Genomic DNA, 27,094 nt, shown 5'->3' on the forward strand with positions numbered 1-27,094 from the left:
CAGACGGATCCAAGCTAAATATTTTGTGTTCCATGCAATGACTGCACTGATTAGTTATGTTGTAGTGTGTTTCTAAAAACCCCTGGAGATAAGAGCAGGCTTTGAGATTTGTTGGGTTTGTCTTTGTGTGTATGTTTTGTGTATGTTTGGTGTGTTTTGTTTTTTTTTTCTGTTCCCCCCCTTCACAACACCCACCATCTCCCACACCCATCTCTTCATTTTAGGTTCTTTTCTCTCAATTACTTCTACATTACTACTTCTATGTAGTTACTACTTCTATGTGAAGTTGCTACTGAAATATGATGTGTGAAGTAGAATTACTACTTCTATGTGAAGTTGTTGCTGAAATAGGTGCTCCTTGTCTATGAGTGGAGCTTGGTTTCATTTCTACATTCTAAAATAATGACTATTCAATCATAGCTGTAAACAAGTGAAACCCAAAAGCCTGGTAGGGAATGGGAGTTTGACACTGAGCTGCTTTGGGTGACCGTGTTGTTTGGAATGAGATCTTCAAATCTGGCTACGTGTGGTTCGTGTTGAAGTTGGCTTGGTTTGAAGTTTGTTCAACAGAAGTTGAACTGCTTGGTCATGAGGTGCTGGCATAGTTCCTCCTGTCCACATAACACTGACAGCTAACTATGTGTTTAACTCTGTATGGGAAGTGACCTAATGTGTTGCATGGTTGCTTGAGTGCAAGATGACAATGGCAGTGGGTGACAGCACCCTGCACCAAGTCTTATGGTCTGGGTGATGTTACAAGCACAGAGGGACTGTGACATTCCTTGAGGTGCTGTGCCCCTTTGATACAGTCAGCCCCTATTGTTTTAGACCTCTCACTCTGTTTTCTGTTTGATCAATTGCGTGCTCACTTGTCAGCAGAGGAGGGGTGTAAGTGTACATCCCAAAATAGCCAAGTGTACTCTTATCATCACGTGGTTGCCCTGAAAATTATGCCTCTTTCTTCCTCAGATAATTTACCAAAAAAAGAAAAAGCCACAGTCAGTTTTATCTCCATGAAGAAAAGTTAACTTACCGTGCTTTTCAAATGGATAGAGGCCTTAAATGAGAGGGAATGGGTGAAATAATCAAAGGTATCCACATCAACAAATCTAATAAAAATTCCTCTAAGGAAATGCAAACAAGCTGAAGCAACCAGTGAATCTTTAGTGGCTGTCTTAAGTTGGGAGGGAGGTGGTGGAGAGGTTTAAGATGCTCAAGAGAAGGGAAATATGCCAGTCAGTCAAATGCCAATGTGTGAAAAGATAATAAATAATCCGTTAATAATTACCCAGGAGGTACTGCAGTAGGAAGAAAAAATGCAGGAAAGAGCTCAATGGGAGTGTTATTCCCAGTTTTGCATCTTCTTTACTGAAAGAGTGGATTAGAAAATGAAGCAACAAAACCATTGCGGGGCGGGGGGGGAGAGAAGTATCTTGAAAGAATTTGTTCTAATTTCATTTAGAAAACATACAGAGGAATAATGTTAAAAACTCCTCTCAGGCACACTGAGGAAGTTTATTTTCTGAGGAATAGGGCGTGGAGGAATATGTTTTGCACCACAAAGAGGTGAGGGTGTTTGTACATGAGCCACATCTAGGCTATGAAGATAGCAAAGCACTGGAATGCATTACTCACAAAAATAATATGGAAAAGAATGAACGAGTTTTCTTTCTTTATATATAACTATTTCTAGATAGTGCTGAAAGCTGCAGACTTCTGCAGTATGCAGGAGCCTTAGAAAATCTTTCTTAACTCTTCTTTCAAAAGCAGAACCTGCAATGACCCACATTTTAGTAAGAATCATGGGTTCATAGTTTATTTAGGTTTTTTTAAATTTCCTTGTAGAAGTTTCTGGTTTCCAAGGATGTCCAGAAAACTCTAAGTTTAAAATTGATTAGACAAAATCTGTAACAGAGCAACTTCTGCTGTTTGCCAAGTATGTCCAGAAAACTACAAGTTTAAAATTGCTTAGACAAAATCTGTAACAGAGCAACTTCTGAGGATATATTGCAACTGTTCTGTTGTATCACTTTTATTAATGATCAACTAATTATCTTATGCTTATGGTGTTATTTTTATCTCAGTAAAAAGCAGGTACCAGTTAGGACAAGAGGAAGTGCAACAGTTTTATGCCTGCTGGACTTCAGTTAATTTGATCATAAAACATGAATGTATCAGGTATTCAGAGCAGAGAACTTATTTAGCTTACAGTATCTTTGCAGTTTAGTCAGAAATATTCATTAAAACTATCTGGAAGTGCAGTCAGGGTCTTCTGTAAAATGGGACTGGTGTTTCAGGATGAGGGATGACGTGAATCTGCATTATCTTCTCATGACAAGCACCTGCACCTCAGAAAAGGGAGAGGAGAAAAAGTGAAGGGGAAGAAGGTGTAATTGTAGCAGTGAGAATATTGCTCTGATTTAAATGGTGAACTAATGTTTAGTCATACACAAGCGTAATTACAGTGTCCTGTTTTTCTAATTAGGCAATTACATCAGAGCTTGCCTCTATTTCCTGCTGGTATACAGATTTTAAAATCGCAATAGAAGTTAATGACAATAGCATCATAATAAGTTGCCTTTCCAGTTATTCATTAATATCTTTTCCAGCTCTTAAGCCTTTGGAATTGCTCAGAAACATTCAAGATTTGTCATATGGCAAAGTAGAAGAATTGTCTTGGTTGACTTTTATTCCACTATAATTCTCGCTTATTTACTGTCTTTCCTTCATGTTCTGGTGGGTTTTGTTTCTACAATGACAGTGTATGAGTTTTCTTGTGTATGTGCATGTGTGAGGTTTGGGTTGGCTTTTTTTCCTGCTAAATTTTATTGATAACTTCTTTTGCATTCCATTTTCTCCTGTTTTTTGACTAGCAAATCACTTTACTTTTGTGCACAAAATTATTTGACTGAAACTTTCTCTATGAAGTCAGCCAATTTCTTTTGAAATACTAGTTAAAAGCAGAAAGACACTAAAGGTTTGAATTTTTATTTCCTTGTTCCCAGAAAGACCACCTCAGTCAGGCTGTGTGGACTCTTAACATTCTTCACAAGAGGCAAACTAACATTTCAGCCAAACACCATCACCACCACCATCCCCCTCCAAAACAACACCAACAAAAAAATGACCCCCCTATTCTTGGCAGTGAAAGCAATCGATTAGAAAATCCCATGACGGATATCTATGTCTACATATGTAGATCTATGCATGCACATACATATATCTTTGAATGTTTAGTTGAGATGAACGTGTGTTTTTTAGATCAGCTGGCTTTTCTGAATTCAAGTGGTTGCAGGCAGTAAGATGGATATTGTCAGCAATTAGAATGGTACCCAGGGAAGAAGAAAGGTTTGTAGTTACCAGTTAACTCTCAGCTTTGGAAACGTGGGAGGTGGGTCTTGTTTTTCTGTGTAAGTTAGTAGTCCTCCAAGAGGGCTGCAAGGACATCTTAAAATGGTGTGTGCAGGCTGACTCTTGCATTGTGCCAAAGTCCATAAAAATAGCATTGCTACTGGTGTGGGTACCTAATCCTATTAATTTTTGCACATCCACTTATGCAGTGAGGCTTGGAGAACACTTCCATATGTGGAAAGCAGAGAACACCTGGTTGCTAATAGTAGACTTCTTGAACCGTAAGGTATAATGTAACTTTCCCGAGTGGATTTTAGTTTTACTCAATAGGATGCTGTAAAGGATATGGGCAGGAGGTAACCAGTGTGAGTTTGTCTTTGAATCTTCTGCCCCGTTGTCTGATAGAATAGTAACATTCTCGCCATCTTTAGCGCTCAGGATCATGCTTATGACAATGCAATTTCTGGATTAGATTTTTTTAAAAAAAGGGGGAAATTACTGGCCTTTGGCAAAGTATGTGTTACTTCCCCTTTCCTCCCTCCCTTGGCAGAGGTTAATTCCACTAGCTTGCAGGGGAATTGTAGGTCTGCCCCAGTCCTGCAGTAATGATTTTGTGTCTTAGGAAGGTGGGTCTCTGACAAGGAATAGCAAGAGCAGCCCTGCCAGCAGCTGAGTGCGTCCGCAGGATGGGAAGGGCAGGATCCTTGTTGACAGAGCCTAGTCCTTTTGTTCCTGAGCAGGGCAAAGGTGCTGGCAGTAATGGTTAAAAGGAACTCTCCAGGCATCATCAGACAAATTCCAGATAGTGAGTGGACCTGGAGTCAGTCCAGAAATGCCAGACAAGGAGTCTGGGCCAGCAGGGGACAGAGCTGGGCTCAGACCCTACCCTACAGCACTGCAGCAGGGGGGACAAGCTGGACATGAGCAGGCAGTGGGCACTTGCAGCCCAGAAGGCCAATCACATCCTGGGCTGCATCAAAAGAAGTGTTGCCAGCAGGTCCAGAGAGGTGATTCTGCCACTTTACTCTGCTCTGGTGAGACCTCACCTGGAGTATTGTGCGCAGGTCTGGAGCCCTCAGTATAGGAAAGATATGGACCTAATGGAGCGGGTCCAGAGGAGGGCAACTAAAATGATCAGGGGATTGGAGCACCTCTGCTACAAGGACAGGCTGAAGGAGCTGGGGTTGTTCAGCCTGGAGAAAAGGAGGCTCCGGGGAGACCTAATAGCAGCCTTCCAGTACCTGAGGGGGGCCTACAGGAAGGCTGGGGAGAGACTGTTTACAAAGGCTGTCAATGACAGAACAAGGGTAATGGCTTTAAACTGGAGAAAAGCAGATTTAGATTAGACATTAGGAATAAGTTCTTTACTATGAGGGTTGTGGAGCACTGGAACAGGTTGCCCAGGGAGGTGGTTGAGGCCCCATCCCTGGAGATATTCAAGGTGAGGCTCGACGAGGCCCTGGGCAACCTGGTCTAGTTGGGGGTGTCCCTGCTGACTGCGGAGGGGTAGGACTAGATGACCTTTGGAGGTCCCTTCTGGCCTGGGCAATTCTATGATTCTCTAAGGTGGCTTGGGATTAAGTGGGGCTCCTGGTGCTGGTCCTTGATGAGCTTGGTCAGGGCAGTAAAGTCCACCTGTAGGAGTGGACTTGGGCTATGCCAGTCTTTGCTGTTTACTGTGGAGTGACTCTTGAGCAACAGTTGCAAGAGTTAGGGCACTGGTTAAAGATGGAGCTGAGTTGCACAGTGTATGAGCTTCCTTAGTGCTTGCTCTTTCTTATTTTTGCATGTGTGGGGGTGGTGGTGGTGGGGCTGTGTTCTTTTCTTTTTTGTCCTGGAACAGAAATGGGAATGCAGATTGATGCACTGAAGTATTTATGGGAAATATACCAGGAGTTACTCTGTTTCTTAATAATTACTTAGCAAGACATTGTAGTTAATTTTATATGGTAATTAAAATGTATATACTTAAAATGATCAGGCCTGGTTTGGATATTCACACACACAAAGAATTCTTCATTATAGAATAATATAAGTTGGAAGGTACCTCCAGAGGTACCAATTACTTTACTGAAAGAGTGGTCAGGCACTGGAACGGCCTTCCCAGGGAGGTGGTGGAGTCATCATCCCTGGAGGTATTTAAGAAACACGTAGACGTGGCTCTTCAGGGCACGCTCTAGTGCCCAAGATTATTTGTTTGTGGGTGGGTATGATGTGGTGGGGTGTTGTTGGTTTTGTTTTGTTGTTGGGTTTTTTTTTTCTGGTTTTGTGTGGGGTTTTTTTTGAAGTTGGACTCGATCTCAGAGGTCCCTTCCAACCATTGTGGTTCTGTGAGGCCATCTCTTATGATGCTTAGTCAAGTTGTCAATCTTTTCAAAGATGGAAAGTTTCCCAGGCTTTCTGCACCTCTGTTCCCATGTTTGACCATCCATATGGTGGAAAAGTTTTTATGTTGAATTGTAATTTTCTGTGTTAAAACTTCTCAGCTCCCTGTTGTCCTGAATTTAAATCTCCAATTTTAATTGCACCATTTTTGCAGTTGTTGATGGCTGTCGGTATCCCTTTTTAAAACTGTGTGCAAACCTGATATATTTGTGAACATGAGGGACTGATGCTGCAGAATGCAGGTCAACACAGAATGCAGGTCAACACAGTGTCAAAAGGTTCCCTAAAAGTTCTTTCAGCCGACTCAAACTCTACCAGTGCATCTTAGGTGTGAACTGTGACACTGTTTGCTCTTGCAATCCTGGATTTCTTTTTCTTGAGAAAAATGTGCCAGCAGCAAAGGCAAAAAATATAGTGGTACTGAACTGTAGTCAAAGACCAAACTAAGGAGACATGTAAAGTTTCCAAGCTAAAAATAATCTGTCAAATAGAGCATCAAAAATGTAAATTCCTGTATGCAGTACTCCATATCCAGGTTGTAAGTACCCTGTCTTCATCAATGGTTACTTGCTCTCTAGTTCCACCCCTCGCCCCCAACCTTATTCTTCAGTAGATGAGTCCCTGGTTCTGGAGATTGGGCTTTTTGTCCCTAAGAGCACGCCTTTCTATTTTCTGCTAGTAAATATGCTATTTTGGGATCATTTGTGTAAGTCTTATGTTCTAAACCAGTCAGTATCTAGTTGTTTTCTACATGCAGAAACATCTTGCTGATGCCAAAACGAACTGTTGTCTTTGCTAGCTTGTACACAGAGTACTCAATTTAAAGCAACTAATGGAGATTGTCCTCTTCTCTTACCAGATGTGTGCAATAGTACCAACCTTCCTGAAGTTGAAATCATCAGTCTCCTGGAAGAGCAGCTGCCTCATTATAAGCTAAGAGCAGATACAATCTATGGTTATGACCACGACGACTGGCTTCATACACCTCTCATTTCCCCCGATGCAAATATTGACTTAACAACTGAGCAGATAGAAGAGACCTTGAAATACTTCCGTAAGTCAAAAATGCAGAAATTGTACTGATAAACAAATAAAATAGTGCTATTTTTGGTACCTTTTCTGAAGAATCCGTGCAGTTTTGTTACAACTGTGGAAAGCAAGAGAGCTGTTCTTGATTTACTGCTTTCAAGTTTGCAGTAGATAGAAAACAAAGGAAACATTTAATGATAAACATTAGTTGCATTTGTAATCTGTGCGTGCACCTCTTCACATTATCACGTTATTATATTGGTGAAACTGAAATACCTGGTTTTGCTTGTGCTCTCTCTGGCAAGAGACTGAAATTTTCTGTACATATGCGATGTAGAAAGTCTAGACAGGTCTAAATTTCTCATGTTCTCTGACACATTGCACTGTTGTCTGATGGCACTATGTGCCAGGATCACAGGATGACATTTTTCTGCAGCTTACCCTTCTAGGAAGGGCATGTGAAGAACAAAATTCTGAGCATTTGGTTGGGATGGCTTGTCTCTTCATTCTTGCTTTTGTTTGTATTTGTACTATTGGATAAAAAGCTATCTTTTGTGTCTGAAGGGAAAGTGTGTGGTGTTGTGACCTTCTTGGTTTTTTTTTTTTAATTTTGTTTGAGCCTGTAAATGCTTTTATTGTGGTGAATGAATTTATGTCTGTCTGGGTTCTTCCTCTGTGGATATTGACTTAAGATATGCAAGTATCTGTGATTCATCCTCTAGTTGCTGATTGAGTAATGTGTGATTAAATGATTGTTCCTTTTTCCCGTCCTCCATGGTTTCCCATGAACGTGCAGTTTTGTGGCACCTCTGAATTGTTGCATTTTAAAATAGTCTGTAGAATATTGAACCAATAGGTTTTGTGCTGAAGCACTAGTAGTTAGACTTACATAGTAGTGCATTTACATATATTATAGTAACAGATAGACGTAGGTAGACTTACTGAGGCACTGTGGAGCTCAGAAGAGATGAGTTACAGGGCTCAACACAAACCTGTGCAAAGATGGCTTGCTTTTCGAAGCACCTAGAGAATTCACTTTGTAAGGAGCAAGGCTGGTAAAGAAAAGCATTAAGAATATGAAGAACTGAGTTTCTGACCGTAGTGCTTCAGTAGAAGGTATTCAGTATTTTAGTAAATAGCTTACATGTGCTCCCCACTTCCTGCCAATCGGCCAAAAACAGTGGGAGGGGGGAGAGGTGAGCTGGTCTGTGGAATAAGTTGTGCTATAGCTCCTTGTTTTGTGTCAGTCCATCAGTGCTGCTATAACGATGGCAGAAGCCTGCTTAAAGACATGTTTTGAAATGCCAGGTTTCCAAAGTCTTTGGGAACAGAATTGGCTTTGTGTGATGAATAAGATAGGCTGTGCGGGTGGGCTGTTGCAATAACCATGGGAAAGGTGTTTTGCTAGCGGGGCAAGGAAGGCAAAAAATCCCTGTGGAAGCATCCTGGCTCTCCCAGCTGAGATACTGGTGGTCCATGTCACTTGCAATAGTGTGTGACTGTTGGGGGTGGATACAAAATGAAGCTACACACAGCAGAGAAATCAGATAGTGGCTGCTTGTAACTGTGAGTACTTAAAACAATTTTATCCAGCTTTTAGCTTACAAGCATAATGACTGCAACTCTACAGTGATGGAAGATTTCATCCAGTCAACAGGCTTGAATGAAAAAATGAGTGTGATTCCTGCCACAATGTATGTTTTCTGCTTTCATTGGGAAACAAATGCTTAAAGAACAGGAACCAAGCAAGAATAACTTCCATAAAGAAAAGTTTATTCCTTACTGCTTATATACCATCACTTGTGTATAGATAGTTTGAGAAGTTTAGGCAAATTTGGATTGAGCCTTACGCTGATACCCTGGAACCAGAGATCTCTGACTTTACCTTTGCTAAGTTATCGTGAACGAGTCATATAGTGCATCTATACACGAGTGCAAGATCATAAAACTTTAGCATGTTTGGAAGTTATGGCATTGATTGTAAACATTGGTTTATGGAAAAAATACTTAAAATAATATTTTTCTTTGTTAAGCTGGCAGAACAGTCCTGTGAATTGTACCATCATCACGTTGGAGAGTGTTTTCCAGGGTGTGGTTGCTTGCACAATGATTCATTTTCAGCACTGCAACTAAGGCACTCCTCTACCTCTTTAGTTTGTTTTAAACACCTTGATGAGGGGGTTAGCAAATACTGTAACTCGTCTATTGGAAAGTTTTTTAGTATAATCTTACAAATTTCCTCTATTTTCAGAACAGTATCCTTGTGGTCTAAGAACTCTATGGACGTAATTAAATTTAACAAATAATAAAAATGAAATTTTCTAATCTGTCAAAAGTTTTCCTTAACTGAAGGAAGAATTCATTGGTTTTGCTGCAACAGAAAAAGATTGGCTGCAAAATCAATACTTTTATCAGAATTAAAATGCACTACATGTAGAGATTGTTGCTTAACGTTCTTCAAGCTTCTTAGGGACACACAAAGATAATGAAAATAAAATTAATATTAAAACTTGAGCTAGTGCAGAATATTTTTGAAAATATTGAAATTAAGTCTTTTGAGTGCTTATGGTTCCTGGTATGTTACAGTGTCAATCGGCTTTGAAGCCAGGATTTACAGGGAGGGAGTTAAACCATGTGGCTTTATTCAGGAAACGTTCGCAGACTGAGAAATGCTGGACAACAGGGGGGATGTTTGTGTGTGTTTTAATATATGTAAATATTCTGCATTATTAATATGTAAATATCGTGCATTATTAACATATGTAAATATGTCTTTTGTAAGGGTTGCTGTTGTTTAGGGAGAGAATTTACCAGGAAGAGCAACTTTCATAACCTCTCACCACACCAGTTAAAGTGTAACTACTTACCTTGGAAATAGTCTGAAGGGTAACACATTAGTGACGGTCTTGCACTGTAATTCATTGTTTTCATGGTGTTCCAGTGCCCACTGGGAATAACTGGAACAAGGGAAGGAGAATGTGTCTGTTTTTCCACTGGTTGTAGCTACATTCCCACCCCACCATCCAAGGGCAGCGGAGGTTGATTTTGGGGGGTGGTAATTGAGAGCTGCTTTTTTTTTTTTCCTCCCTTCTGCTGTAGGCTCATTACCATACTCAGTGACTCTTTAACCCCTCTCTTAATTGTGATCCATATCTCCAGCTCTGTCCCCACTCCTGCTGTAAGTTTTAAACAAGATAGATGTCTTTGAACCTCAGTACTGGATTACTTAAAAATATTTCAAGGCCCACAGAAGGACTCGATGAACTCGGAGGTCCCTTCCAACCACTAAGATTCTGTGCTTCTGTGAAGTAGGAAAGTGGAGAGTTCTAAATATATATATATGTGTGTGTGTGTATAAACAAAGTGTCTGTGTATGCCTATGTAGTAAATATATATAGTATATGTGTAGCAATGTACAGTTGGATTTGTAGTTACCTTTTTGACCAGACTTTAAAAATTCGTGGCCAAATTTTAAATCTCTGCTCAAAGTGAAAATAATTGTTCAAATGCGCTTTTGGTTAAGCCTTGTAAAGTGCCCTGAAGTGGATTTAAAAAATGTGGCTATCTTAAGCCTAGTAAGTAAAATGATTTTGAAAATAGATGCCTTTTAAGCTCTACTATTGCCTTTATTTGTTCCTGCTTTAGAATGGCAACATGAAAGGGAGAAAACTTTTCAGAAAGGTTATGTAAAAAGCTCTAATCAAGTCGCAACCCCACCCAAAACATTAACTGCCCTTGGAAACCAGCACTAATTCTCTATGGGCTCTCTCTCTGAGAACTCACATACATCCATTGTGCATGTTATAGTTTGTTTTCACTATCTATCCTAGTATTCTCCTCTTCTATAGCACAGGCTTGTTAATAGGGAACTTGTGATACGGCATACCTGTTTGTCTGTGATTTTGAGTTTTTGAATAATATATTTGTATTTAATAAGAGAGGCTTTGTGGTTGTTTGGATAGATTCAGGTGTCAGGTGTCCCCAAACACCATTATCTGTGAAAGAATCTAAATCACTTGTAGTGACAGTATTCTCAAGTTTGAGTTCATCTGTGTTTGCGTTTGCTCCCAGGAGAGAATCCATGAGAAAATATTACTTCCAGGAGTGATTCAGCATATAAGGTAACTGCCAGCTGCATTGCTCTCCTTTGAAGTAGAAGCATTGAAATGATGGAGTTTTCTGAAGAGCTGATGAGCTGATGGGTGTCTGGAGTAGTCTATTATCAAGCTTTTAAAGTATACAGATGCATTTTCATTCAGTTAAAAAGTAGATTAGTAGCTATTAATGCACACACATGCTTGTTTCACTGTGACTGAGCAGGTACCATGTCAGGGGACAGAGAGGGATGGGTTTCCTTTTTACCATAGGAAGGTGTCACAAGGGAACGCTTGAATTTAGGAAGTCAATCATGTTTGATTGAAAAAAGAAAACATCTCTTCTGGTTTTCAAAATGAAGAGACTGTAAATGCTTTTAATAAGGTCACTGTCTTAATGGACATTTCCATTTCTATTCCTCGTCTTCTGTTGATGGCTTCTTTAGGTCTTCTTGGGTTTGTACATTTATATTTAAGAGAGCACAATGACATATTGGACCCTACTGTAAAGGATGCACAGAGTACAACTGTCCTCTAAAGTAATTTGATATTCACAAAATGCCACCTCTTCTTGTATCCTATTATTTCTCCTTAAAATATGAAAACAAGCATTGAGCACATACTAGAAGTTAAGCACAAGTGTGGATGGAGGAAGAGAGAACTACAGTGCAAAGACAGAGTAGGGAAGCCCCTGTGGCCTGGGAAGGTCTTCAGTAGAATGAAGACTTCTGCAGCTGGTGTATAATGAGAAACAGTGAATTCAATTAGTTTGATTACTAAGTGCCAGACTAGCAAGACTTGTCATATAAAAGTCTATACAGGGCAAGTATTTATGCTGCACTCACCTCTTGAATGCCCAAGTGCTGTATGGCAGCCATGTGTGCTTGAATACTGACTCTTTTCTGGTTCTTCAGTCTACTGAACTTGTTCTGCCTAATCTTCTGGCTGTGTGTAGTGGTTACAACTGAGTCAAGATGTGACCTATTAAAATCAAAAAGCAATGAGATTTGGGAGGGGTGGGGATGTGTGTGTGTGCGCTTATGGTGATTTCAGTAATTACTGAAACTTTAAGTTCTCTGTTGAGCAGTTTCTGTGTTCTCTGTTAGTAACCAGATTTACAAACTAGTTTTTCTTAGTATTTGGATGTTATGTTTTGGAGGGGTGTGGATGTGTGTGTATGTGCTTATGCTTATTTCAGTAATTACTGAAACCTTAGGTTCTGTTGAGCAGTTTCTGTGTTCTCTGTCAGTAACCAGATTTACAAATTAGTTTTTCTTAGTATTTGGATGTTATGTTTTTGCTTACTAGTACTGTTATTGTAGGCTTACACAATATTTATGCAAGTTTTGATACAAGATAAATTAAGGATAAGAATGCTACAGATCCATAAAATGAGCAAAAATCACTTCTCCAATGGCACCTTCAGATTTCGTAAATTCATTGTGATACTTGGATGATATTTTAATCTTTACAATTGCAACATGTTGAAAAAACTGTTGCTTTCTTGGTGTTTTGCAGTAACAAGGACTGTTTTTCAGTCATTATTATTAGAACTGTGGGTTCCTCCATACTCTTTCCACTGAGGAAGGCAAACTTTAAGTAAAAATGTCTCACAAACACTACAACCTTATCATGCTGAGGGTATAATGGTCTGCCATTTCCAGCAAGGTTTTATACTGCCTAAACTTTTAATAGAATGGAGGGTGTGCATTGCAAGATATGTAAACACTAGAACCTCATCATGCTGAGGCTATAATGTTCTGCCATTTCCAGCAAGGTTTTATATATATATATAAAATTTTATTTATATATATATATAAACTTGTAATAGAATGGAGGGTGTGCATTGCAAGATATCGCAACAGGAGTGGTGATCTTGCCTAGTGTAAATGGGGTCAATTTCTCTGGTGTGGGCAAGAAAAATAGGTACCAAGGGAATGTTTGGATCCTTTGTCTTTAATCTCCCTCCACAAGTGATGTGGAAACTTTTAGGCGAAACACTGATTGCAGTTGGCTATTTCATTCCTATGGAACTCCTTTTATACAACTCACTGGTTTTGATTGGAATTGAGATGACTTGACAAGAGTTATGCTTGGAACTCAAAAATCTAACTTTTGACTTTATTCTGTTAAGCTTCGTAAGGCTTACACACTGAATGTTGTCATTGTAACTGTACGAACGTTAGAGGTTTGAAGTCTGAGCAATTAAGCAAGAAGGGCATTTGATTTCTAAATGACTTGTGAAAAATAGACTTGCAGTTTTTGTACTACGTGCTGGGATTGATGTTGGTTTATAAGCTGCTGGCGGAAACATGCTGTGTTTCCCACTGTGTTGATCCATATAGGAGTCAAAGATGATCCTTAGTGATACTGCTGTGGCTGGTTAGAGCAGATTATTATGCCTTCCTCTGGCTTTTTGGTTTTGAGATCCTCAGTCTAATCCCCGACCACAAAGGCTGGCAGTTACAGAATCTGCTGGGCAGCATCACTCAAGAGTGTGGACACAAGTCTACCTAGTCCTCCTTTTGGACTGATTTTTGAGGATACTGGTAGAAAGATGAATATTTAAATATACAAGCGTTTTAACTTATTCACAGCTTTTTAGAGGAACTTAAGCTATAACCTGGGATAGGTGATGCAAAGAATTAGTTTGTAAGGCTTAGTTAGTGATTGGGAAATGGAATCTTCACACTTGGATGAAGATATCTTTTGGGAGGTACTGAACAGTGTAGCTGTTGTTTTACAGTCCAAAACTCCAAAGCATATATTTGTCGTTATTTTCTTCATATGCTTCAAACTGAAGACTCAGCCAGTTTTTTGTTCATTTGGTAGGGACTGGCTTGACTATAAAGCATAATCAAATAATTCAAACATCATCTTACCAGACTCATTAAACTCTTGAGGCAGAGTGCCTTTAAAGCCAGTCTAAAATGTGCTGTGTGAATGTGTGATACAGCGAAGTGACATTCCATCTCCCCGCCTCCAGATTAGGGAATGTCATGCACCCTGGTGGCCAGGGAGAGGTCTATATAAGAGCCAGGCCTAGAGCACGGCTACCAGAGACAGTGAACAGACGTAGCACTTTGTGCAAGAGTCTGGTTCTGCCTTGGGAGCTTCTGGGGACAGAGCCCAGGCTTGTCTGGGGACTTCTAAGAACCCTCTGAGAAACTTGAGGGTGTCTTCTGCTGCCAGGTAAGGGCAAGGTAAGGGGAGCCACAGGGATGTGGGCCTGAGGAAGCTCTAGTGGCTTCATAGAAGATGTCAGTTTCCCTTGATCCAAGGGTGCTTGGAGCCCTCATTGCAGCTGCTGCTGATTTAGGGATGGTCAAGTACTTTTTTAGCTGGTACTTGGAAGATCCCTATGTAACAGCCAGGTCTGGAGCACAGCTCCCAGAGACAGCCAACAGATGCAGCAGTTTGTGTGGAAGGATGCAAAGAAGGGGTCCCTGTCTGAGTTCAGAACAGCCTAAACCCTCAGATATGGTGGTGATGTGCCACAGGGTGCATTCCCCAGATTTTTGGAGCATGTGTCCCTGCCAGGGGAGCGACTTTAACCCAGACAGAGCTTCAGATGGTGGATGCAGCCCTGCAAGTCCCAGGCTGCCGGGAGTGCCTCAAGCTTCTCCTTGAGGTTGGGAGCGATGGCCTCACAGGAGGCACATAGGAGGTGTGCTGCTGTTGAAGAGGTGTCACCAGGTGGAGAAGTTAGGAGAAGAGGACAGCAGGCTGTGCAGCATCAGAGAGGATGAGACACCAGAGGATTGTGCTCTCGTTCAGAGGACCTTGCCAGGATGGAGAGATGAGTCAAGAAGAGCCTTGTGCAATTCCACAGAGGGAAGTGCAAAAGTCCTGCACCTGGGGAGGAACAACCCCATGAACCAGTACATGCTGGAGTCTGACCAGCTGGAAAGCAGCCTCACAGAAAAGGACCTGGGGGGCTCCTGGCAGACACCAAGTTGAACATGAGCCAGCAGCGTGCCCCTGCTGCAAAGGCAGCTAATGGTATCCTGGGCTGTATGAGGCAGAGTGTTGCCAGGAGGTCAAGGGAGGTGATCCTTCCTCTCTACTCACTAGTGATGAGGCCATACCTGGAGTGCTGGGTCTAGTTTTGAGCACCTTGATTCTGTATTCCTTCAATGTAAGGCAACTTGCATTCATTTCCTCTCCCAGGAAGTTGCAATCATGACTGTCAGTGGTTGGTTTTTTTCCTTCCTTGTTAGAAAAATAGGTCATAACCATGCTACTGTGCTACGTTGGTGTCCATCCAATCAAGCATGATCTTAAGCTTAACTTCATTTTACAAGTGTTTTTGCTGTCTCCAGGAAAAATATAACCACAAAAAAAGAAGGTTGTAGTTTACACTACTAAAGTTTACATTATTTCTGCGTGGTGAACAGTTCACAAAATCTGACTCTTTAAAGCTTTTATTTCTTTATGCTGGATAGGGGTGTGTTCTTTTAAATGCCCGGCTCTTGGTATCATGGTCCTATTGACAAGATTTAAATATGTCCAATTATACTTTAAGTAAATTCTGCAGCTGGTTTTGCAGGTAGATTGCTGAAGACCACATCAATTTTTATTTTATACAAATGCAAATATAGTACTCTCCAGTAATAGTTTGGAGGAAGGGAGAAATAATCCTTTCATGGGGAAAATAAGTTTTTGTCCTTAAGTAATTGAATTTCATCTGTCTGCCCCTGTCTCACATTAAATCACTTTGTTTCAGTGGGAGAACAGTTAAGCTCTTATCTGTACCAGAAGAGTCTTTTGTCTGTCCCAGGTGAGGTCACTGTGCCCTTGTGGTGTTCAGAAAGCACCCAGTTCTGCCCCATCTGTAGGAAGTACCTCTACCCTTTTGTAGCCCTGGAATCCCATTTTGGTGAGGGAGAGTCAGTCACATCTTGAAGCATCCATTTTTCTAAATACTAATTGGGAAAGCTGCTGACACCGTGCTTTCACTGCTCCAGTTCCACTCTTCTCAGGTTAAACAAGATACAGTGACTTCTTGCTAAGCAAAATAGTACACTAGACAGAGATCTCTGTCCTAAGTTGCAGAGTTGTTTGCTCTTACAAAATGTGCAGTCACAGGATGACTCCTCTTCAGTGTGTTTTTAGAAGGTGAAACACCAGTAACTCTTCACTTCAGTAAATGAGATCCCAGTTTAGAAGTAAGTCTGCCAGCCCGTCCTTGAAAATGAATTGGGCTTTTGAATGAGCTTGTGTTCCTTTTCAATGGGTTTTAATAACTGTAATTGTTTAACTTTAATTGACTTTTAAAGTCAGTTAAAAAAGGTCAGTTTGTGAAATAAACATTGCAGCAATGCCTGACTATTAACAACGTGCATTGCATAGTGGTGGACTGTACAGCTGCCCTGATAAAAAGGACCCCAGACAATGTTAAAGGGATGAGCTACTTCCTTTGGAATTGGTGTGTAGAATAGTGGCGACTGTAGAAAATAAAAAAGGGCATGGTGTTTAATTATCTGAACATCCTAATGTGATTCAGTAGCCAAGAAAAGAAATGTGACCCAGAGCTAATCAAATAATAGTAATACTCTGTTATTAATGCCATGGAAGTATTCTATCCAGGTCTGGTATTCAGTATCAAAGGATCCTCCTGGAATTGGACAGGGTTTGGAGAAGAAAGCTGAGAATGACTAAGCATGGGACACAGGATTTATAGGGACATACTATGTAATGACAATCTTTGAATACTTTGCCAGCAGAGGTGACCTGCTGCTGCTTTGTGCCCTAACAACATGGTTCACTGCATCCTTGGCTGTGCCATGTTTATAAACAGGGTAGTTTAAATTATCTTTGTCAAAAATCCTCTTCAAGTAAGGAAAAAGGTTTGTGTGATTTTTTGTAACCTGGTTCATTTAGGCAGATGAGTTTAGTGTTGACCTATGGCGTGGATTTATTGCAGCAAAAGGGAAAGAGGAGAGGACTCGTGAGCTTTTCAAGTCAACTTTTGTGCCTGATAATACCCCTTTGTAGCCACAAACTTGAGGAGCACTTAGTCTAGATGATCGGAGTTGCCGCCAAAATTCTTTATGTATTCTGTATGTTTTGCTCTGTGAAGAATGGGTAAAAGTTGGGGGTTTTTTATTTACTTTAAAGCCTTACATAGACAAATAGAACAAAATCCAGCAGCTGGGAGGGAGTGCCAAAGGAAAGTGAATAACTGTACTTAGCTTTGGAATAGGAAAAAGCTCGTCCTTTATAGTTACAGATCTATTACCTGAAATCTTCTTATATGAACTTTTTTTTAATATGAACTTTTTTATATGAACCTTTAGGCAAGTAACAAAGTAATACCCCAGCCAAATGCAATGTTGTAACATGGATGTTTAAATACACAGAAGTTTAATGTTTGCAGAAGCTGTCCACCAGGAAGACGTACTGTTGTGATCAGTTGAACATGATGTGTAGCTGTAGGAAGGAACAGTAGGGCTGCAGGGGTTGAAAGAGGGTTCTGTGAGTATGTGGCTGTTTTGTCAGCCTTGTCAGGCTTTCATGTTTGACTTGACAACCTTTCCAGCCTTCCCCTTTATAGAGTTTCTCATATAATTGAAGGGATGCTTGCATGTGGATACCTGGATATGTAGTGTTCTGTCTGTCCAGGGTTTCTCTTCACACTGGGAAAATCATACACATTATCCCAGATTTCCAAGTCTCTTGAGGAACTCTGAAGTCATTTGGCCACACAAGTGATTTTTCTCCACAGAAAAATAACGCCTCTCTGGATTACTCCAGGATGTTTCCAATCAAAGCTGTAGAAAAATGTCAATAAAACAAAGAAACAAAAAGCCTAAACCCCCCACCTTGAACTATTTTTACCCTGTCGCATTGAAAGTGTGTGTGTGTGCAGGGGTGAGGACAGTGAGAAGAAAATTCTAGCATGTTGAAGATTTCCTTTGTTTAAAACGTCAGGAAATAAAAAGGAGAGAGTCCCTGCAGCAATGTAAGCTGGTAGCCCATGTTCATTCTTTATATTTTAAATGCTTGTTTAATAGCATTACCAAACTGAAATTACCTTTTGGACAAAAATAATACAAGTGGAACAAATAGCTTATATGCAGAGCAATTGAGTTAATGTTGCCATAGGAACCTTTATATTTCTCTGACAGTATTTTAACGGTGTAGCCTTAATTGCATTTAATAGCATGTGCAGCTCTTGCCTTATGAGCGTGTGTAGCTGGAATTGTGCAGCTCTGAGCTGGGGCTGGAGTGCTTTGTCACATTCCTCTGTTTCAAGATGGCACGGCATGAGGGCAGAATGATCACATTTGGCAAAAATGCTTGTGCTATTCAAAAGATGCTATTTTTAAAAAAAAAAGATAATCATATGACCTTTGCATGTCCAAAGGCTTTTAGTGGCTTTTACATAATCCTTGGTGATTTACTAACCTGGAGGTCGTGTGCGCTTACTGTATTGCTTTCACATCAATATCGAGCATACTAAAAATCAGCAAAATGAAGCCAAAAATAATGTGATCCCTGTCAAAACGAGCGTAAGTTTTGCTTCTCAGACCCTTGTTATCTCAGTGTACCTCTTGATTTCAGGAGGGCTAAGGTTAGCTTGATGCAGAAGTAACAAAAGACTGGCGGGGAAGTGTCAATAAATGTGGTGGCTCCTGGATTAAAGCTGTGCTTCTTCATGTGGAGTTAGCCTCCCAAGAATAGCAGTGCTTCCAGCCTAGAGGAGGTTGATTAGCTTGACTTAGGTTCTACACCAACTGGATTTTCTCATCCAGAGACTGACTGCCCCCAGTGTGGGAGAGCTGCAGGCCTCGGGTCCAGGAGCTAAGGCTGGCTTGGGGAGAATGGACAAGGACATAAGAGTAAAGTTAAACAAAGCAGTAGTTTAGAGACATGGATTGCAGTTTGCTTCCTGGCTCAGGAGCATCTCAAGGGGAGAACTGTATTTCAAGTAAAGTTAATCAAAGCAGTAGTTTAGAGACGTGGATTGCAGTTTGCTTCCTGGCTGAGGAGCATCTCAAGGGGAGAACTGTATTTCAGGATGAGCTCTAGCACCTCAGTCTCTGTGAATCTTTAAAGTTCATAGTGGTCTGAAACCACATGCCCTTGTTCCCGCTGTCCAGGAAATTAAAAAGAAGTATTTTTTGTAATGAAAGAAGTTCAGAGAATCCTAGTCTGTGTCAATTAAACAAATGAAGTAAATGGATGGAGGCCATTGAATTACAAAATCATAGAATAGCAGAATGGTTGAGGTTGGAAGGGACCTCTGCAGGATGAGCTCTAGCACCTCAGTCTCTGTGAATCTTTAAAGTTCATAGTGGTCTGAAACCACATGCCCTTGTTCCCGCTGTCCAGGAAATTAAAAAGAAGTATTTTTTGTAATGAAAGAAGTTCAGAGAATCCTAGTCTGTGTCAATTAAACAAATGAAGTAAATGGATGGAGGCCATTGAATTACAAAATCATAGAATAGCAGAATGGTTGAGGTTGGAAGGGACCTCTGCAACTCATCTGGTCCAAAAGCCCCTAGCTCAAGCAGAGTCCTCTAGAGCAGGCTGTGTCAGTCATCAGTCACCCTCAATTAAAAATAGTAATAATAATAATGATGTTCAGAGGGAACCTTCTGTGATTCAGCTGGTGCCCATCACCTTTGGTCCTGTCACTGGGCACCACTGGAAAGAGCCTGGCTCTATTCTCTCTGCACCCTCCCTTCAGGTATTTATACACGTTGATGAGATCTTCCCACACCTTCTCTTCTCCAGGCTGAACAGTCCCAGCTCTATCATCCTTTCCTCATAGGAGGGATGGTCCTTTCATCTTCATGGCCCTTCATAGGCTCTCTCCTGTATGTCCATGTCTCTGTTATACTGGGGAGCCCAGAAGTGTGCACAGTATCCCAGGTTATGGCCTCACCAGTGCTGAGCAGAGGGAAATCCTGTGCATATTGCCAAATAGGTTACTGTGGTGTAGGATGAACACGGTGATTTTTTAAAATATTTTTTTTCCATTTTTAATTTGCAGACATAGAAATACATTATTTTCCAGTGAAATAATGTACTTGCAGGCAAAGGTGCATTTAAATTTGACTCTGGACTAGAACTTTGGAGTTGAGTAAATAACGTGGCTAACTGCCACTGACAAATGTGTGGCAGATGTGTGAACAGACCTCTTAGTCTGTGCTTCGGCTATCAATACGCAAAAGGGAAGTGGCAGTTCCCAAGCTCAAAATTACTACAGTGGAAATGTTTTATACCAGTAAAGCTGAAATACTCATGTGGTTATGAAGCCAATGTGTTTTCCTCTGCATAGCCTGACTATGCTTTGCCAGTTTCTGTTACAGCAAAGCAAACTGGTACCAGTCAAGGTGTAGAGTAAGTGGTAACAACCTAGATAAGAGTGAGGGGGACATTAATTAAAATCTGCAAAATCATGAGTGATTGGAAAGGAGAGATGAATGGAGCGTTCAGATTTCCAGAGCTGGGAGCAGAAGCATTGAATTAAGTTGGTAAAAGTGAGTTGCAAAGCAAAAGGCGAAGGTTTCTTACATCAGGAATAGTAGCTATGTGGAATTCCTTGCAAGAGGATGTTGGAGGTGCTAAAAATGTATATGGGCTCAAGAATAGACAAAATAAGTCCTTCAAGAATCACTAAAAGTAGGAACTGTATCTGCCCCAGGCTGTCTCTGAAGCTGGAAAAACCTGGAGGTTGAGAGGAGTGTTGATGGAGTATTGGGTAGTTCTCCCTCACCTGCTCATGGCTCCTCTTGTAGATGGAGCCTTCAGCTAGAGAGACACCTTCTTGAATCATATGACCTTTGCATGTCCAAAGGCTTTTAGTGGCTTTTACATAATCCTTGGTGATTTACTAACCTGGAGGTCGTGTGCGCTTACTGTATTGCTTTCACATCAATATCGAGCATACTAAAAATCAGCAAAATGAAGCCAAAAATAATGTGATCCCTGTCAAAACGAGCGTAAGTTTTGCTTCTCAGACCCTTGTTATCTCAGTGTACCTCTTGATTTCAGGAGGGCTAAGGTTAGCTTGATGCAGAAGTAACAAAAGACTGGCGGGGAAGTGTCAATAAATGTGGTGGCTCCTGGATTAAAGCTGTGCTTCTTCATGTGGAGTTAGCCTCCCAAGAATAGCAGTGCTTCCAGCCTAGAGGAGGTTGATTAGCTTGACTTAGGTTCTACACCAACTGGATTTTCTCATCCAGAGACTGACTGCCCCCAGTGTGGGAGAGCTGCAGGCCTCGGGTCCAGGAGCTAAGGCTGGCTTGGGGAGAATGGACAAGGACATAAGAGTAAAGTTAAACAAAGCAGTAGTTTAGAGACATGGATTGCAGTTTGCTTCCTGGCTCAGGAGCATCTCAAGGGGAGAACTGTATTTCAGGATGAGCTCTAGCACCTCAGTCTCTGTGTATCTTTAGAGTTCATAGTGGTCTGAAACCATGTGCCCTTGTTCCCTCTGTCCAGGAAGTTAAAAATAAGTATTTTGTGTAATGAAAGAAGTTCAGAGAATCTTAGTCTGTGGCAATTAAACAAATGAAGTAAATGGATGGAGGCCATTGAATTGCAAAATCATAGAATAGCAGAATGGTTGAGGTTGGAAGGGACCTCTGCAACTCATCTGGTCCAAAGCCCCTAGCTCAGGCAGAGTTCTCTAGAGCAGGCTGTGTCAGTCATCAGTCACCCTCAATTAAAAATAGTAATAATAATAATGATGTTCAGAGGGAACCTTCTGTGATTCAGCTGGTGCCCATCACCTTTGGTCCTGTAACTGGGCACCACTGGAAAGAGCCTGGCTCTATTCTCTCTGCACCCTCCCTTCAGGTATTTATACACGTTGATGAGATCTTCCCACACCTTCTCTTCTCCAGGCTGAACAGTCCCAGCTCTATCATCCTTTCCTCATAGGAGGGATGGTCCTTTCATCTTCATGGCCCTTCATAGGCTCTCTCCTGTATGTCCATGTCTCTGTTATACTGGGGAGCCCAGAAGTGTGCACAGTATCCCAGGTTATGGCCTCACCAGTGCTGAGCAGAGGGAAATCCTGTGCATATTGCCAAATAGGTTACTGTGGTGTAGGATGAACACGGTGATTTTTTAAAATATTTTTTTTCCATTTTTAATTTGCAGACATAGAAATACATTATTTTCCAGTGAAATAATGTACTTGCAGGCAAAGGTGCATTTAAATTTGACTCTGGACTAGAACTTTGGAGTTGAGTAAATAACGTGGCTAACTGCCACTGACAAATGTGTGGCAGATGTGTGAACAGACCTCTTAGTCTGTGCTTCGGCTATCAATACGCAAAAGGGAAGTGGCAGTTCCCAAGCTCAAAATTACTACAGTGGAAATGTTTTATACCAGTAAAGCTGAAATACTCATGTGGTTATGAAGCCAATGTGTTTTCCTCTGCATAGCCTGACTATGCCTTGCCAGTTTCTGTTACAGCAAAGCAAACTGGTACCAGTCAAGGTGTAGAGTAAGTGGTAACAACCTAGATAAGAGTGAGGGGGACATTAATTAAAATCTGCAAAATCATGAGTGATTGGAAAGGAGAGATGAATGGAGCGTTCAGATTTCCAGAGCTGGGAGCAGAAGCATTGAATTAAGTTGGTAAAAGTGAGTTGCAAAGCAAAAGGCGAAGGTTTCTTACATCAGGAATAGTAGCTGTGTGGAATTCCTTGCAAGAGGATGTTGGAGGTGCTAAAAATGTATATGGGCTCAAGAATAGACAAAATAAGTCCTTCAAGAATCACTAAAAGTAGGAACTGTATCTGCCCCAGGCTGTCTCTGAAGCTGGAAAAACCTGGAGGTTGAGAGGAGCGTTGATGGAGTATTGGGTAGTTCTCCCTCACCTGCTCATGGCTCCTCTTGTAGATGGAGCCTTCAGCTAGAGAGACACCTTCTTGGTCAGGCCCAATACAGCCTCCTGCCTTATGTATTAACATATGTCGAAACAGAATCTATCCTAATGCTTCTAGTGGTGTTTGCAAAGAAATAGTTTCCAAGAAAAGGGAGAGAAAGGGGTGAAGTATATGTGGTGGTTAAGAACAAAATGGATGTCATCCCTTTGGTAACTGTACCTGCACAGATTCAGATGTGCTTTTTGCTCTGTTGGATGGTGATGATTTAATGCCAGGTGCTTCTCAGATGGATTCTCTTCTAATAGCTAAAACACAATTTTAATCGGTGCTGCAAAAGAGAAGTATATTCTTTAATTTCCGAAACATTGATCATGAACACCACGCTATTCTGTGTGACGACCTTCAGCATTTTAGGAATGGAGTATTGAAAGTTTGTCCTAACCCCTTGCTTTTGGCTGTGAAGCTTAGATGCTTGGGGAAGAGAAAAAAAAAAAAAAGGTCAGTGGTTCATGTAGAGGGCAAAAAGTAGAAGCGGATTAGCTGTTACTGCAAGGGGAAATGGATTGCTGTCCTCATTTTTCTCATTCTTCCATTTTTTGTTTGCCACGTTTGCGATAACAGGATGCATAAAGGATTTTATTATATCAGCCCAGAACAGTGTAACAAAGCATTAATGTAGTTTCATTTTCCATGGGGAAGGCAGGCTTTTATCAGACTGTGCGGAGGAGAGTAGTAATGGACGAGATTTTCATTATTAATGTACTGCATGTACCCAGTGGATTGCGATGGCACGATGCTGCCGTTCAGCAGAGTCGTATCGTCTTCCTGAGCAAGGATTTCTGTTGCCAGCATGGAGGGGTACTTCTCATCTGCAGAGCCAGAAATGGCAAAATGCATTTTCTTCATCTCTGCATCTCTTTTTGGAGCCGGCTCGTCTCCATGGCAACATGTGAGACGGAAAGAGATGTGGAGACCAGGGAGGAAAGGAATGAGTTAGAAACAGCCAGGCGGTGGTGTGTGTCCCCAACGTCAGCGCATCAGCCTTTTGATAGGATGATTTCGTTAACACCCATCCAAGGCTCCTGTGCAGAGCTTCTTTATTAGAGCAGCTGCCAGGGCATCTGCTTCTCTCTTCTGCATCCTTTTTCTATTTTTTGTTATTTTGTTTTTTGGGGTTTTTTTCCCTCCCAAATACGCCCTCCCCACCCCCCGTTTATTTTTAGTTGCAACCTCATTGAAGATGTGCAGCTCGTTTTCAGCTTTCTGTGAGCTTCCCTGTGATACGGTCTTTTGCCAAGGCAGGAAGGCATGGCTGCGTTTCACTTGACCTTAGCAGCCAAGTGAAATCTCGTGGATGTTGCTGAAGGATACTGACTATGCAGAAATTTATCGAAGCAGATTATTATGAACTGGACTGGTATTATGAAGAATGCACAGATGGTAAATATTTCTTTCTAGCCTCCTGTTGCAGAATGTGGAGCTCCGAAGACTCGGACCATCGTTATTCCATGGTTTTTAAAAATGAAGGAGCTTGAAAAAGGCAGCATCCTGGTGTAGCAGAGATGCCCGCATCTCTGTTGCACCTCGGTATCCCTTGTGAGCATGCTACAGGAGACTGCTGTACGGCATTCTCTTCTTGAAAGGGAGTGGCAGAGGAGCATATGCACTATATGAGCGATCTTTGGGCAAGGGGGGAATATTTGAAATGCTAACTGTATGTATACATACAGTATAATAATAATACATTCAGCTGAATTATGCTTACTGTAAGATTCTGCATTGGTTTCAGTTTTCAGTCCTTGTGCTTTTTATGCATTACCAATATGCTGTTATATGCATGTATTTAATGTGTTAATAGGCAGGACACGTTTTCTCTCTGCTTATTTGTCTGTGAAAGACATGTAAAACTGTAGCTTCTTAAAAGGGAGCAGGTTAACTTTTCAAATTGGAAAAATTAGTAACTCTGGCAAGTGCTATTTTCTGGGCCTCTTGTGGTTTTTCTAAGGTTTGCTTGGGTGATTATTTCTTTATCAGAGCATTGAATGCTTTAATCAGACTTCTGATAAAAGGGACTTGAGGAAGGATAAGGAATGGCTAAACCTGTACTCTCAGCAGAGTGGCAAAATCAAGATGCCTCATGGATGGTACTCAGTGGTAACCTCTAAAACAAATACGGCCTTTGGGAAAGCAGTATTTGTATATGGATCTAATTCTGATTGGAGAGGTCTTAAACGAGGCAAGTCCAAGATCACAGTGAAGCAAAGAACAGAAAGGAGTAAGGAGTCTAGGCCGAGGGGGTGTTGTATGCACTACACAAAGCTATTTCATAGTGCTTTGATAACAGTATCAGAAGGGACATGATGTGTGACAAAATTTGAATGGGTTTTAATGGTCTTCTGAGTGGCATTTGCCTCCATTTGTTTCTCTGAACTGGGTTTTTTGAATGGAATGTAATTTTAGAAGCTTGTTAAACTTGAACTTCTCTTTAGGTTTAATTGATCATTGCTGTCCAGGTGTTCAAAGAGGAAAGGTGCCTATTTATTTGAAAGATCTGACCACTTTAAGTTGGACTGAATCCATTATGTAACCTTTATCCCCTAGGTTTAACCCTAGTAAATACTGTAGCATCTGATTAATCCACATGATGTAACAGGCTGAGTTGGCCTGGTTTTAGAGCTTAAAAATAGTACTGTCATTAAAAGCTGTAGCTGATTTTTTTTTTTCTTTTTTCTTTCCCGTCCCCAGGTTAAATACGGATAGTTTTCTTTTTATTGTTCTTTTTTATGGTCTTTTGTCTGTTAGGTCAAATTGTCATTATGCAGAAGTGTGGCATGGCTGAATGTCTGAGCTAGGAGCTCATCTGCTCTTCAGTTTTGTCTTAAGGTGTGTATTGCTTTGGAGAAGCTATGGGAATTCCACAGTAATGGAATAAGCAACAGGTGTTGGGCAAGCATTTAAATACCTTGTGGGATCAGGGCCTCGGGAGCACGGTAGTCGTCGGCGTGATTCTGGGCTGACAAGTTTTCTTGTGAGCCCCCGCCCAGCACAATTCTTCCATGACCTGAGATCTACAGAGTCAGAGTTTGTGCTAGCTGAAAGTATTTGGGGAGTTCTCCCTGAAGAGAAAGCAAGGTTTGATGTCAGATAGTGAAAAATCTCTCTAGTAGGTAAGGCATAATGCTTTATTTTATTACTATTTCTTTAATTAAAATACTACATTTTGTATGATGGAAGGATAGTGCTCTCAGTCCTGTCTCGGTCTCTCAGGTGAGTGGTAGTTTCATAAGGTTTAATGGAGCTTTATGGGGTTTAGCTTTCTTCTGCTTCTCCCTGTTGAAGTGTGTGAGAAAGGAGGATTTGAGATGTGCGGTAGAAAGCATGGTCTTTGGCCTTTGATGCTGGCATATTAATTTGGGTTTAAAATAGTATTGACACCTCCCGTTGATGAAGAAAGGTATTCTCATTGTAGTGGGAGACAACAGGCATCTTCAAAATACAGCAGAAAATTGAGCTTTTTTCAAAAACCTGGAGCAGATGGCATGTTATAAGAGATGCCTGTCTCTTGATGCTTGATTTTTTTCCCTACCATGTCTTTGCTGATAGCGAAGTCATTTGCCTGAGATGCTTTTTATATTCAGTAGAGTGATAGGCAGTTGCAGCTCAGCCGACCTGTTTTGAATATCTATTTTAAGACAAGATGAAGTGTAGTTAGAGAGCTGATTTCTCTGCTATATATGGACTCTCTGGAACTCGGAAGTATGTGTGTGTGCAATTGTGAATCCTACCAGTTCACCCTTTTGGGTAAATAAAATAATGGAGGAGAGTGGGTGGTACATTGAAACTAATGGAAAACCTCATAATCTAATATCTTACAGAATTTGTTTCCTGATTAAACTGTTCATACATTCTTTGTCAAAGGTGCTTATTTAAGATTTCCATTTAAAAGGTGTGGCTTTATTTGTTTACTTTTTAAAATAATTAATTTAGCAGTATATTGTTTCTTGATCTTCAAGGGGAAAAAGCACTACAAAATTACACCAGGATTTAAGGTTTTAATCCTGTTATTTAACTGAATAGGTAAAGAAGTGACTCTCACTTTTTTCTTAGGCCAATATTTTTATCCTCTCAATGAACAGTGCTTTCTAGAGAAATCCAGATTGACTGGATCAAATTGCTTTTCTTCTGGTTTTTTCCATTACTCATTTACTCCTAGCTGAACAACTCCATGCTAATGCCTGAGAGTTCATAGCTTGCAACTCCAGATGACTTTATGTATGTGGAGTTGCCTCTTTCCTCCTCCTTCTGTTGGCCATAAGATTCAGCAATTTTTTGTGGAGAAAAGAGCGTCTTTTCCATTTTTCCCTCACCAGTCACGCTGTGTG

At 40.9% G+C, this 27,094-nt stretch overlaps 1 protein-coding gene across 4 annotated transcripts in view; it reads left to right on the forward strand.

The window, feature by feature from the left end:
- Positions 1–27,094, forward strand: part of TRAK1 (trafficking protein, kinesin binding 1) — a 105,711-nt gene that overhangs the window by 22,713 nt on the left and 55,904 nt on the right. For 3 of the 4 annotated variants that reach the window (XM_014958037.1, XM_014958038.1, XM_014958041.1), the window contains exon 3: positions 6,596–6,790. In XM_014958037.1, the coding sequence (XP_014813523.1) occupies positions 6,596–6,790 (195 nt within the window). Of the gene's footprint in view, positions 1–6,595; positions 6,791–23,929; positions 24,153–27,094 lie in introns of those variants that run through there. The other variant, XM_014958040.1, reaches the window with a different exon arrangement.

Source organism: Calidris pugnax, unplaced genomic scaffold (genome assembly GCF_001431845.1).
Source record: "Calidris pugnax isolate Ruff unplaced genomic scaffold, ASM143184v1 scaffold364, whole genome shotgun sequence".
NCBI classification, from domain to species: domain Eukaryota; kingdom Metazoa; phylum Chordata; class Aves; order Charadriiformes; family Scolopacidae; genus Calidris; species Calidris pugnax.